This window comes from Oppia nitens, unplaced genomic scaffold, assembly GCF_028296485.1.
Source record: "Oppia nitens isolate AA-2021 unplaced genomic scaffold, nextdenovo-longstitch-racon4-pilon3 scaffold7_pilon_pilon_pilon, whole genome shotgun sequence".
Lineage (NCBI taxonomy): Eukaryota > Metazoa > Arthropoda > Arachnida > Sarcoptiformes > Oppiidae > Oppia > Oppia nitens.
Genome location: NW_026533251.1, coordinates 4095623 through 4110890, shown reverse-complemented (window position 1 = coordinate 4110890; position 15268 = coordinate 4095623). Strand labels below are relative to the sequence as shown.

The 15268-nt window shown below is 31.5% G+C and overlaps 2 protein-coding genes across 3 annotated transcripts; both read left to right on the top strand.

Moving 5' to 3' along the window:
• The first annotated feature begins 1181 nt into the window (after nucleotides 1-1181).
• LOC128963729 (histidine-rich glycoprotein-like) lies at nucleotides 1182-2408 on the top strand. The gene is made up of 4 exons (XM_054310243.1): nucleotides 1182-1491; nucleotides 1596-1827; nucleotides 1920-1995; nucleotides 2091-2408. The coding sequence occupies exons 1-4, from the start codon at nucleotides 1182-1184 to the stop codon at nucleotides 2406-2408; spliced, it is 936 nt and encodes a 311-aa protein (XP_054166218.1).
• A 4083-nt stretch (nucleotides 2409-6491) lies between these two features.
• Nucleotides 6492-13787, top strand: LOC128963078 (mucin-2-like). 2 transcript variants are annotated; one of them, XM_054309544.1, is made up of 8 exons: nucleotides 6501-6546; nucleotides 6639-6795; nucleotides 7230-7433; nucleotides 7867-8172; nucleotides 8268-8411; nucleotides 8529-8948; nucleotides 9301-9684; nucleotides 9784-13787. In XM_054309544.1, the coding sequence occupies exons 2-8, from the start codon at nucleotides 6708-6710 to the stop codon at nucleotides 13770-13772; spliced, it is 5535 nt and encodes a 1844-aa protein (XP_054165519.1). In that variant the 5' UTR covers nucleotides 6501-6546; nucleotides 6639-6707; the 3' UTR covers nucleotides 13773-13787. The 2 variants fall into 2 exon arrangements, with proteins under 2 accessions (XP_054165518.1, XP_054165519.1); XM_054309543.1 differs by having other exon boundaries at nucleotides 6492-6795.
• Nucleotides 13788-15268: the final 1481 nt, after the last annotated feature.

Here is a 15268-nt window from a genome sequence, read left to right as displayed (position 1 = left end):
TAAAATAAATATTGTAATTAAATTCACAAAATAATATTCAAAATTATTATATTATATTAAAAATTTAGTAAAATTATATGATTTTACTATATAATAAAATTAAAAAATACTTTAAATAACTCATTAGATGTTTGGTTAAATATAGATTAAATTTATATATATTAATTATTTTAAAAATACTAATTTTACTAATATTTATGCCAAATTTATTAAAATAACTTTTTTCTATTATTTAAAAAAATATATTTAAACTTTTAGATAAAAAATATTATAAATAAAATACGACAAAATTTTGTTATTTTACTACCTTATTATATAATTATTTGCATTTAGTTATTTTATAACTTTATAAACATATATCTACAGTATTGCTATCTATTTAGATAATAACTTTAATTAATGCTAAAATGTATATAACATTTATACATGTATATACTGTATATATATTGTACTACTGTATATAATATTAAATTGTGTAATGTTAAAAAGTTATTTTTATATAAAATAGTAAAAAAAAATTATAATGTTTTAATAATTTTTAATTTATTAAAAAAATATTTAAATTCATTTAGTTTATGTTACATAGATTTTTATCTATATAAAGCATTTATAAATTTTATTTTGAAAACAAATTGCATGTTTATAAAATTAAACAGTTTAGTTAATTATTATATAATTTGTTTTTTTATCGATAATTTATATTTTATTTTTTCTAATTATTCGTATTAACTATATAATCATGTAAACACACACACATATAATTATAATTGCAATTTATCAATACTAATCATATTTACTAAAATAAATAATACAATACTAGTTAACACTTAACATAAATTATAATCAAACCTAAAAATCAAAAAACACAACATAAACTTTTTATTTAAACAAAAACAAAATTAATTTCACTGTCTATTTAGATTTATTAGTTATAATTTATTTTATTTTTTTTTTGTATAGTATATAAAGTGTTGAAAACAAACAAACAAAAAGTATTATTTAGAAAAAAACAATAATAATAATAATAACAAAAATAAGTGTTAAAAATGTTAAAAATGCATATACTATTAAATTGTTTTGTAAATTTTTGTATAGTATTTAATATTATTATTAATTTCCAATGTGCCAATGCAGTAAATCAACAAAATCATTTTAAATTAGACATTGTTCAACTAGATCATATGCCCGATCCGGACCTACTATTTCAAGGTACAGGTGCTAGTCAAGCATTATTGGCACCTGTAGTCGCCAACAACAACAATGGTGATGGTATGATGTCGGCTACCGATTTAATTGCCGCCCAAACTACTGGCCATCATCAGCAACACCATTACGCAGCCGATAGCGGCCATCATGGTGGTCACGAGTCGAAAAAACATGTTGGCGGACACCAATGGGGTAACAAGGGCTGGGACCAAGGTCATCATAACAAACATGAAAGCGATTGGGGCAAACAGGGTGGTCATAAACATGGTGATCAACAACAATGGGGTTAGATATATAAATAAATATATTTTTCTGTTATGTTAGTTTTCTAGTTAACTAATGTCTAAATGTTTTTTTTAAATTTATTATTTTGTTTTGGGGAACATTAGCCGATAAACATCATAATAAACATGGTCTGGACAAACATGGCGATAAATGGGCACAGCAGCATGGTGGCAATAAAAAAGCCCATCATAATACCTGGGCTGATAAGGCTAACTGGAATAAGGATAAGGGAGATGGCTATGTAAAAACATGGCACTGGGATAAACAGGCCGGCAATAAGGACAAACATGGCAACCAGGGTGGTCATCAGGATCATCATCATAAAAGTTCACATGGGTATATATTTAATTATATTAATATATTGCTATGTGTGCTATTTTTAAATAAAAATAATTATAACTGTAATAATAATAATATTTTTTTTATAGACATAAAGATGGTATTAAAACTTGGAAGGACAGTCACGCTGGCAAACATGGCCATAAGCACCAGGATGCTAAAAAAGTAAAATTTTTAATAATATAATTTATATAAGTAATTATTTTTTTAGTAAAAAAATTTTTTTACACAATTAAATTTATGTGTTCGTAATAATTTAGCACTGGGAAGACCATGGCAAACATTATGGCAACTCCGGTGATAAGCACCATGGTCATAAAAAATGGGCTCATCAGGGTCCTCATTGGCAGCAACATCATAAAAATACTAAATACTCGCATCACAACACCGGTGGACATGGAAGCCATGGTGGATATGGAGGTTATGATGGTGGTCATAGTGATCATGGTAGTGGTTACGGTGGTGGTGGTGGTGATTATCATGGTGATATTGGCTACGACTCACATGATGTGCACAGCGATGATATTGGCGACCATAGCTATGATGGACATAACAGTTACGAGGGATCTGATTACTAATATAATTAAATATTTATTTATTTTTTCTCCTCAATAATTGTGATATATCTATAATATTTTTTTTGTTGAATAAATATAAGGCAATAATATATACTGTATATTTTTTTATATAATTATATAAATAAGTTATATATACTGTATATATAGAAAACTGTAATATTTTATACAATTTCTAGTATTGTTTTGTAATTTTTGTGATTTCCTGGGGTAATATTTATTAATTTATTTAATATTGTATTTAATATTTTGTTGGTGTATTTTGAATTTCCATAATAAATTATTATTTTTAAAAATAAATAAATTATTTAAAGTTAATATATATTAATATTTATATATAAGTTATAAATATTTTATATTTAAAAAAATAATTAACATTTATAAATATTTGTATTTAAATAAATACTAATTTAATTATCAAATAGATATAAAGTTAATATTTTTTTTGTCATTAATATCAAACATTTTACAATTAATAACTCTATTATACTTCAAATATTAATACTGTTAGCTATTTAAAAAAAACTCATTTTTTTTAAATATCTAAATAAGTGATTGTACTGACCATACAATTCATGTTTATGATATACCTGTGCTTAACGACTGTAACAATGAAACTAAAAGTATAACACAAAGTCATGTTCAACTAAAATGCTTTAAATTACAAAATATAATTAGTTTTTAATTTATTGGTAGACCATATGATTAAATGCCCTAAAACTTTATAAACTAATGTTTAACATAAATAATCTATAATAATTTATTAGATAGTATAATAAATATATTTAATTATAATTTAAACTAATTTATCATATTATAATATTAACTTTATAATTAAAATAATTTTTTTAGAGTTAAAATTATCTGTAACTTAATTTAAATATAATTTAAATAGTACTGTATATATAATGATGGATATTTAAAAAAAATTAAAAATGTTATTTAATAATAATTTTAATACTATTAAGTAGTTAAGTAAAAATATTATTAAAATAATAAAATTATTATTAATTTACCATTAAAAAATTTATATTAATTTAATATAAATATTTAATAATAAAATATTTAAAAATTAAGTTAAAAATTGATTAATTAAGATATAACTAATAATATTTGAAATATAAAAAAAATTTATGTTTATTTATTACATAAAAAATATTTAAATAATTTACTGATATATCATATAAACTTATTTTTTATTTCACAAAATTATCAATTTCCGAAAGCAATTTAAACTAATTACAGTATATTAAATGTACAATATTAATATATAACAGAAATAATTAATTATTGTATTTTTTTTAATTATTTTAGCATTTTTTCAAACAGAAAAAATGTTATTAATTACTATATAATAATTATGTGCATATTTAAGACAAAACTTTTTTGTATTATGTATTTTTTGTATGCATTAATTAGTATGATATCTAAATTTAAATCATCGGTAAACCTAAAAACCCATGTTTTTATTGACACATAAAAAAATTAAGCGAAAAAATGTGAAACAAAAATTCAAGTTTAATTATATAACACACAAAAAATAATTATTATTCATAACTTTCACTTAATTACACAAACAATATCTACACTAATATATAAACCACTGATCTTTCAATATTTAAAATATCAAAATAAAAATATTATTTTCATAAACAACAACAAAAGTGAAAGTTTTATTGTTAAAAAAAACTTTAGTTTTGAATTTTACTTTCAAATAAAAATGTTACAAAAATATTTGCTATCAATATTTTCAGTTATACTATGTGTTCACAGAATTACTAGTCAAAGAGTGGATAATAGTGGTGGTAGTGGTGGTGTTGTCGACTTAGCTCAGGTACCGGTGCTTGTTGTGCCAACCGATGTGTACGCTGGAAACGGTGCCATAAACTATGGACAGTTAGTCGAACTGCCAGCCGATCTGGACACCGCTCAAACTGAACACAATATTGGCGGACACAGTGAAAGTGGACATGGTGGACATAGTAGCAAACATTACACGGGTGGACACGGTCATGGTCATCATGATTGGGGACAGGGTGGTCATAAAAAATATGAGGACGCCTACGGTAAACAGGGACACGATCAACATGGAGGTGCCGAACAGTGGGGTTAGTTTAATTTATGTTATTATTATTACTAAAAATAATACCAATAATAATATTGATATATGATATATATATACAGTATATATATATATAATTTATACTTTATTAAAAAGCACCTATTGGTTTATTTATTATACTTTATAACCTAAAAATTATTATTTAATAATTAACTACACATTAATTTTATTATTGTTGTTGTTGTTGTTGATAGCTGATAAACATCATCATAAAAATGGCCACCAACAACATGGTAGTAAATGGGCCGATAAGCAGGGTGGCAGCAAAAAATCTGATTACGATACCTGGGTAGACAAGCAGACCTATCATAAGGATAAGGGTGCTGGCTATATTAAAAAATGGAACTGGGACAAAGAGTCAGGCCACAAGGATGCCCATGGCAAAAAGGGACACCACAGTGACCAACATCATAAAAGTTCGCACGGGTATGTTTTGTTATGCTATATATATATAGCAAATAAATAACCCCGCCCCTTACACCCCACTTCAGTATACATAAGCTAATTTTTATTAGTATATATCTATATTCAATATATATACTTAAATATTAATATTTAAAGTGATAAACATGGATCGAAAAATTATCATGATAGTGCTGCCGATAAACATGGTAATAAACATTATGGCAAAAACAATGTTAGTAGATTATTTTAGTTATAATTATAATAAAGAGTACTTAAATTTGTTATCAAAATTACTAAACTAATTAAAAATAAAATTAATACTTTTGTATAGCACTGGAAAATTCATGGCCACAAACACGGTAGCTCCGGTCACGGTGATCATGGCCATAAAAAATGGTCACACCAGGAACCCAACTGGCACAGTGAGCACAAACATAACCAACATCATAAGCAACAACACCATGGTGGTTCCGGTGGGCTATGGTAGCTTAGATGGACAGTACCCCTACTATTTGATTAGTTAAAACCTCAGCTATAAAATAGATAGTAAATTTTATTTTGTTAGTTAAAATTTTCTATTTAATTATGTATTTATTTATTTTATTTATGATTATTTGTAGAATTTATTTAAAATTTTTTTATTTAATTATTTTATTTAATTTGTTCTAATTTTCAATTTAATATCAATATGTTTTAATAAATAAATTAATAATATTTAAAAAATATATATAATTTTGATTAATTTTTACTATTATTTTGCAATAAATATTACGTAAAACATAAAGTTTTTAATATTGTATTGTAAAAATTAATTTATTATATAATATTAGATTTTAAAATTTAATAAAATTTAATTTATAATAATTATTATAATAATAAAACTGATATATAATTATAATATATATATATATATTATAATTATATATTTATATATTATCATAATAAATTTTAATAAACTTAAATTGTATTGTTTTTATAAGTTATCAAAAATTGCTTAATATATTTTGGTATAAAATATCAAAATATATTATAAAATCACAAAATGTTTAAATGATTTCTATAAATAATAATTACTCCCGTAATGATGTTTATTTGATTTACAATTTTATGAATATTTTGCATAATTATCACGAATTGTCAATTAAATTAGATATTAATTGAGTCAAACATAAAAACATAACATTATTGTACAAAAAGTTTGGTTATTAATCATGAAACCTAATTTAACAATCAATTGTATATGAATTTTATTTAATATATATATAATATATAGATTAATAAATAGTTATCAATGAGTGGGCTTAAAGTTTGTAAATTATTTTTTATTTTACGTGTGTTTTATAGTATTAATAAAAAAAATTGTAAAACAATTGATATTTTTTTTGCTTAATAACACTAAATGTACTAGGCAATTTTTTTCACGCGTTTTATTTATGATCAATTTATAATATATATATAATATAAACATTAATACGTCAATAAAATTAATGATCAAATAGAAAATAAAACAATTATTTTAAGTTAATTATATTAAAATCAGTGATTTTTTGATTGAAAATCACATTTAGTTGGCGGCATCACTAGTGTTGAGCCGTTATACAAAAAAAGTTAATTGTTAGTATATATACTGTAGTAATTATAACTTAAAGTTAATTTTAAGTTACAAAAATTAATTATACAATATATATATATATACTATCAATTAGTAGGTGCTTAGGGGACAGGTGTGTATATATATCAAATCTATACTATCTGTGCTGATAAGCCGGTGCGCTATGAAGCGGCTCAACAACACGTATCACATATTTTACGCTTCGGTAATCATATTTATCGGTCATCTACTACTATGCGATGTTAAAGCAGGTAATTATAATTATTATTATTAAAATTAGGATATATAGATATATAGCATTTTGTATAATAGTTTTTTTTTAAAAATGTAAATTAAATATCTAAGATAAGAAAGTTTATATGAGAAATTTTCGTTGTAAACTTTACTACTATGACAGTGAAATAACTATAAACTTTTTTTTTTAAAACACAATTTTTAGTTATTTCATACACTATGTAAACATTATATTTATTGTAATATTAAATACTGTAATATTTTTGTATATTTTACATACATTACTAACTACTATTATGATAGGAAAGTTTTTATTGAGAAAAATAATAATAATACAAATATTGATATTTTAAATTGTTTTTTTATATTAAAATTATTATATATTGTTAATCATTTTATATTAATTTATTTAATTCATTCATACAAAAACACCAATTGATTTATGATAAAGATGTGGATATTGTCCGTCAAAGTCGTATACCTGAAAGTACACATTTGAGACACTTTTTCAGTCAAAATCGTGAATTGTATTGTTCAGTGTTTGGCGATTGGGGTTATATCGCCACTATCGAGGAATGTGATGCTTGTAAAGGTTATATCGATCCATTGGATCCCAATAATGGCATCTATGAAAAAAATCATTATTGCTGTATTTGTAAGTTATTTAATCATTTATCTCTCTCTCTCTCTCTCTCTCTCTCTCTCACTGTCTTCCTAACTGTTTCTCACTGTCTCTCTAACTGTCTCTCTAACTGTCTCTCTAACTAACTGTCTCTCTAACTAACTGTCTCTCTAACTAACTGTCTCTCTAACTAACTGTCTCTCTAACTAACTGTCTCTCTAACTAACTGTCTCTCTAACTAACTGTCTCTCTAACTAACTGTCTCTCTAACTAACTGTCTCTCTAACTGTCTCTCTATCATTTCTTAATTATCTAATTCATTATTTAATTTAACATACAATTGATTAGTTTTTATTATAATATCAAAAACTAATAGTTTCAATGGTTATGAGTGTTTGTTAAGTTTAAATAATATTATTACTATATATTTATTGTTTTTTTTTTAAATTTAATGAATTAATAATAGTCGAAAAAGAGTCGCCGACTACACTAAAAGGCACCAAACTGTCCGTTTTGAACGTAAGCTGTCCAGTAGCCTATACTGACAGTCCGGGTTACTTGCGTGATGCCTATCTACAGGACGGGGGCCGGTATGTCATCAATCGACACTTCGGACCCGATGTCTGTCAAATTTGGTTCTTTTTCTATTCGTTCGAAACCGACTTTCCCGACGATCGTGGCATATGTTCCCGGTGCCAGTTGATCATCAGAGGCGATAAAAATAAATTTTTTACCGTACCCATTTTATGTGGCGATCTAACTGGGCGAAACTGTAAGCTAATTAAAATTAATTTTTTTTAAATATAAATTTTTTTTAAAAATTATTATTTTATATTTTGTTGTTGACACTTATATATATATAAATAGTTTACGTACATGTGGATCAGGCTAGAAAGGGTAATCTGGAAATATACATTGAATGCAATCAGCCCCGACCCGGTGACAAACATATCATAAACCGTCGATGGCGTATACTAACTGTATCGTTGCCCTGCTGTTCCCCATCGTTAGGTATGCTATCACTGTCTGTCTAACTGTCTGTTTGTATATACTGTATAAACCTATTTTTTAACGAAAATTATTTATTTTAAAACAAAATTATATATATTTTTCTCAAACAACTATTAGCACCACCCGGTTGTCTACAATTTCAATACCCAGATAAGGGATCGGTAATGACATTTGACGTAGTGGGCGCCCGACGCAAATTGAAAACACTGAAAGACCTTGAATACAGTATCTGTTTCCCGACCGGTTACTGTGGCATCAAATTGAGTATGATGGACCCGGATGAAAACTACTTGATGAACATACTGGCCGACGATTGGCAAGCCCATAAGGGACAGTCAGGTTTCGATGGCGACTGTCACGGTTCGTATGTTGGTCTACATCACGATCGGTACTGTTTTTTTCGTCTGAATGATCACACCGGTGCTACCGATAACAAAGATATTGTCAAACACTGGTCGGGACCACTGAGCCTATCGGTTACGGGAACTTACGTTAGCTTTGCATTTAGCTACGAAATGATACCGTGCACTAACACAAGTATGTTATATTAAATTATATATTTAAAAAAAAAAAATAACTAATTAAATAATATAAAAAATAAGAAAACTAAAACAAAATTGAACTAGATTACAAATTAGATTTAAAAAACTAGTTTAACTAGATTTTAATAACTATTATATTAACTAAGTTTATATATTTAAGATATTAGTAAATTTTTATTATATCAAAATTTTAATTAAATTAGTATAGTATGAGTATATTAGCTATTGATTATATTACTAAAATTGATTGTATTGATAAATGAAAAACTAAATCATTATAATTATATACTTTTAAAAATATGTATTTTATAAAAAATTGAAAATTGAATATTTGACCCAAACTGTAGCCCAAAAGCCTGGCTGTAATCCCGATGACTGCGACCATTACTGTCAGAAACGGCATAAAACATGGGGCGAGTGCTATAAAGGTAAACACGAATCAATGGAATCGTGTAGGTGTGGCCACCGATGCAACAAACTATGCGACCGGTTGTGCGACAAAAAATTTCCGCCAAAAGGCGACTGTAATAAAACACTCGGTTATTGTATTGATGAACACAATATCAAGACCTGCCGGTGCTTGAAATGTTCGGATTCGTGCAAAGACTGTTGCAAACACTGTCAAAATGTTACCACAACTATATCGCCGCCGTTGACCACTACCGAACTGACCACATTTACAACCAGCGGGACGGTTAGTACACTAACGCCGATAACAACATTAAGCACAGGTATGTAAAATAATATTAGAAGTAATATTAAAGTCTAATTAAAAATAATATTAGATAATTTTACTACTATTACTAATTTTCCGGAATGGCCTAATACAGGAACAACTTCACCGATTACGACAGTTACACAACCATCACAGACACCCACTGGCCAAACCCAACCACCTCTGACGCCCACTGGTGAGACCCAGCCAACCGGACCTCCAGTAACAGAGACACCCACTATTTCGACACAATTTACTACTGTGACAGGACTTGGACCTGGTACTGGATCAACATCTGTACCACAAACTACTGGAACTAAGCCATCTCTTACACCCACAGGAGCAACAGGAACAACAGAACCACCACAAACACCTACTGGCGAAACACAACCACCTCAAACACCCACTGGTGAGACACAACCACCTCAAACACCAACGGGAGCAACTCAACCACCACAAACACCCACTGGTGAAACGCCCATTATTTCGACACAATTTACTACTGTAACAGGTATTGGACCTGGTACTGGAACAACATCTGTACCACAAACTACTGAAACACAGCCACCTCTCACACCCACTGGTGAAACACAACCACCGCAAACACCCACTGGTGAGACACAACCACCTCAAACACCAACGGGAACAACACAACCACCACAAACACCCACTGGTGAAACACAACCACCACAAACACCCACTGGTGAGACACAACCACCTCAAACACCAACCGGAGCAACACAACCGCCACAAACACCCACAGGAGCAACACAACCACCGCAAACACCTACTGGCGAAACACAACCAACCGGACCTCCAGTAACAGAAACGCCCATTATTTCGACACAATTTACTACTGTAACAGGTATTGCACCTGGTACTGGAACAACAGCTGTACCACAAACTACTGAAACTCAGCCACCTCTGACACCCACTGGTGAAACACAACCACCGCAAACACCCACTGGTGAGACACAACCACCGCAAACACCCACTGGTGAGACACAACCACCTCAAACACCAACGGGAGCAACACAACCGCCACAAACACCCACAGGAGCAACACAACCACCGCAAACACCTACTGGCGAAACACAACCAACCGGACCTCCAGTAACAGAAACGCCCATTATTTCGACACAATTTACTACTGTAACAGGTATTGCACCTGGTACTGGAACAACAGCTGTACCACAAACTACTGAAACTCAGCCACCTCTGACACCCACTGGTGAAACACAACCACCGCAAACACCCACTGGTGAGACACAACCACCGCAAACACCCACTGGTGAGACACAACCACCTCAAACACCAACGGGAGCAACACAACCGCCACAAACACCCACAGGAGCAACACAACCACCGCAAACACCTACTGGCGAAACACAACCACCTCTGACACCCACTGGTGAGACATTACCACCGCAAACACCCACTGGTGCGACACAACCACCGCAAACACCTACTGGCGAAACACAACCACCTCTGACACCCACTGGTGAGACATTACCACCGCAAACACCCACTGGTGCGACACAACCACCGCAAACACCCACTGGTGCGACACAACCACCGCAAACACCCACTGGTGCGACACAACCACCGCAAACGCCAACAGGAGCAACACAATCACCACAAACACCTACTGGTGAAACACAACCAACCGGACCTCCAGTAACAGAAACGCCCATTATTTCGACACAATTTACTACTGTAACAGGTATTGCACCTGGTACTGGAACAACAGCTGTACCACAAACTACTGAAACTCAGCCACCTCTCACACCCACTGGTGAAACACAACCACCGCAAACACCCACTGGTGAGACACAACCACCTCAAACACCAACCGGAGCAACACAACCGCCACAAACACCCACAGGAGCAACACAACCACCACAAACACCCACTGGCGAAACTCAGCCACCTCTGACACCCACTGGTGCGACACAACCACCTCAAACACCCACTGGTGAGACACAACCACCGCAAACACCTACTGGTGAGACACAACCACCTCAAACACCAACCGGAGCAACACAACCACCACAAACACCTACTGGTGAAACACAACCAACCGGACCTCCAGTAACAGAAACGCCCATTATTTCGACACAATTTACTACTGTAACAGGTATTGCACCTGGTACTGGAACAACATCACTACCACAAACTACTGAAACTCAGCCACCTCTGACACCCACTGGTGAAACACAACCACCGCAAACACCCACTGGTGAGACACAACCACCTCAAACACCAACGGGAACAACACAACCACCGCAAACACCCACAGGAGGAACACAACCACCACAAACACCCACTGGCGAAACTCAGCCACCTCTGACACCCACTGGTGCGACACAACCACCTCAAACACCCACTGGTGAGACACAACCACCGCAAACACCTACTGGTGAGACACAACCACCTCAAACACCAACCGGAGCAACACAACCACCACAAACACCTACTGGTGAAACACAACCAACCGGACCTCCAGTAACAGAAACGCCCATTATTTCGACACAATTTACTACTGTAACAGGTATTGCACCTGGTACTGGAACAACATCACTACCACAAACAACTGAAACTCAGCCACCTCTGACACCCACTGGTGCGACACAACCATCTCAAACGCCAACAGAATCAACACAACCACCAGAAACACCTACTGCTGAGACACAACCACCGCAAACGCCAACAGGAGCAACACAACCACCACAAACACCTACTGGTGAGACACAACCACCACAAACACCTACTGGTGAGACACAACCACCACAAACACCTACTGGTGCGACACAACCACCTCAAACGCCAACAGGAGCAACACAACCGCCACAAACACCTACAGGCGAAACCCAGCCAACGGGACCTCCAGTAACAGAGACACCCACTATTCCAACACAATTTACTACAGTAACAGGTATTGGACCTGGTACTGGAACAACAGCTGTACCACAAACTACTGAAACTCAGCCACCTCTCACACCCACTGGTGAAACACAACCACCGCAAACACCTACTGGCGAAACACAACCACCTCTGACACCCACTGGTGAGACACTACCACCACAAACACCTACTGGTGCGACACAACCACCGCAAACGCCAACAGGAGCAACACAACCACCACAAACACCTACTGGTGAGACACAACCACCACAAACACCTACTGGTGCGACACAACCACCTCAAACGCCAACAGGAGCAACACAACCACCACAAACACCTACTGGTGAGACACAACCACCGCTAACACCTACTGGTGAAACACAACCGACTGGCCCTCCAGTTACAGAACGATCTCAGACACCAACTATTCCGACACAATTCACTACCGTTACAAATATTGGTCCCAATACTGGAACCACATCGCAAACATCGGGCACATCTATAACTAGTAAAACCAGTGCACCAACAGAAACGCCATCGATTACTACAAACACTGGACCACCGATATCGTCGACATACAAAACTGGATCACCAACTGGTACTAAACCAACAAAACCAACAAAACCAACCCACCCACCCTGCAAAGACTGTTGCAACTCTCAGTGCTCGTTGGACTGCATACTTAACGGCTACCGATACGGCAAATGCAACGGCAAAGGCTGTTGTGAATGCGCTAAACTGTGTGACAAAAAACGAAAACACTGTTCCCGTCAATATCCCGAACCATACTGTGTGGGCGATAGTGTACTCTGTATGGACTGTCGACCTTCAGGCATACCAGTCGATTGTAACGTATTTTGCGATATCGAAGGCTACCGGCACTCGTCCTGCGATAAGCCTCCCGGTAAGCCATCACCGCACAGCCCATCGGCTACAGTATGCCAGTGCTCTGATTGCGATATACGTAAATGCGATTGGCACTGTAAACTGGTCAAATTTGAGCATGGTCGATGCGATCGGGGCAAATGTAGTTGCTATGGTCATGGAAAGGGACGCAAAAAACGTAACTTAGCCAATGTTGATGGTGGCCAGGCTCATATCGATAGTAGTAATACCGGTGCCAGTGGTAGCAAAAAGTTTAATCTATTTGATTTATCCAGCTATTGGCCAAAATCAGGTTTCCAGGCTTATTTCTATTAATATTGATTATAACTAATTGTTTTTTATATAATTAAATACATGAAAAAATTGTATTATTTTTATTTGTTAAACTAATAATGTTACTTTAAATTTTTTTAATTTATTGTATATTAGATTGAAAATTCAAAATTAGTTTATGTAAAAGTTTTTTAAAAACTATTTTTTGTTGTTGTAATAGTACAATGTTATTATTATTATTATTAATGAATTAATTATTAAAATATTTAATAAATATTTTAGAGCATTTAAAATTTTGACTATTTTTTTTATTTATTTGTTGCTTTAAATATATAAAATTATTTTATATATTTATTATAGATTATAGATTATTAATAATTAAGTTTATAGTTATAATGTTATTAAAATGTTAATATTATTATAATGGTATTAAAAATTAATTTCAAGTTAATTAAGTTAAATCTAATTTACTTACAAAATAATTAGTAATTCAGTCAATAATATTTTTAGTAATGTTATATTAAATTATACTCTATAATCAATACAGTATAAATGATATTTTAATTTAAATGTTATTTATATTATTTACAAACAAAATCAATAACAAAAAATAATTTATTTATATATATATTGATATTTATAATAAGTTAATATACTGTATATGAATATAATATAATATTATTAATTATTTTAATTGCAATTCTATACAATATTTCTATTCTATTAATAATTTAGTTATATTTGCAATAAATATTGATTTAGGATTTAATGAAATACAAAAATAGTGAAAATAAATTATTTGTATTTATACAGTAGTACTAGTAATGTTGTAATTGAAAATAAAATAAACAAATAATTTATTTATTTATTTTAATTATCAAAAATACATTACAATATATACACATATCTATTTTTTAGATATAGTAAATTTTGAATATGATAAAAAATAATTATGTTTAATATAAAAAACATTTTTACAAATGGCGGCAAAAAATCAATAAAATGTTTGGGAAATTATGTGGAGTCAAACCTGGCTATCATTGGACAGATACTTCTATGGTATCACCGGATATCACTTTTGGCGGACTCTCAATCATTAATAGCAAATCTCCAGATATCTACATAAGCCCGAGTCGTTGGCTTAAACTGTATGGCATTGCTGTTAGTTTACTAATAGTTGTTTGGGATTTATTGATCCTACAGTTTGGTATAATGAGAACAACAATAAAATATTATAATGACTGGTTTATCTGGATATACATTGCCAGTGGTATTATGCACAGTACCGTTAAGTTGGTCACCCTATTGACATTGAACCTAAATGGCGGTTCTAAAATAATTAGATTATTGATTCAAACAAATCAGCTAGTTAAATTAGAAATAACAATGACCATGGTTATTGTGTTTGCTATTTGGTTTGGACACTGGATTGCTATTGAATTTTTTAATATTGTCACTGTTTACAATTTGGTGGCCAAAAAACATTCAGCCATCAACATTATCAAAACACTGCCAATGAATCATTTTAATCTATACCC

What these genes read in the sequence shown, in the direction of transcription:
- LOC128963729 (XM_054310243.1), top strand. Translation starts at nt 1,182, where the DNA reads ATGCCCGATCCGGACCTACTATTTCAAGGTACAGGTGCTAGTCAAGCA. An exon ending in TGGTGATCAACAACAATGGG is followed by an intron (nt 1,492 to 1,595) that starts GTTAGATATATA and finishes GGGGAACATTAG; the next exon opens with CCGATAAACATCATAATAAA. An exon ending in AGCACCAGGATGCTAAAAAA is followed by an intron (nt 1,996 to 2,090) that starts GTAAAATTTTTA and finishes GTAATAATTTAG; the next exon opens with CACTGGGAAGACCATGGCAA.
- LOC128963078 (XM_054309543.1), top strand. Translation starts at nt 6,708, where the DNA reads ATGAAGCGGCTCAACAACACGTATCACATATTTTACGCTTCGGTAATC. An exon ending in AAATCATTATTGCTGTATTT is followed by an intron (nt 7,434 to 7,866) that starts GTAAGTTATTTA and finishes AATTAATAATAG; the next exon opens with TCGAAAAAGAGTCGCCGACT. An exon ending in GATAACAACATTAAGCACAG is followed by an intron (nt 9,685 to 9,783) that starts GTATGTAAAATA and finishes GGCCTAATACAG; the next exon opens with GAACAACTTCACCGATTACG.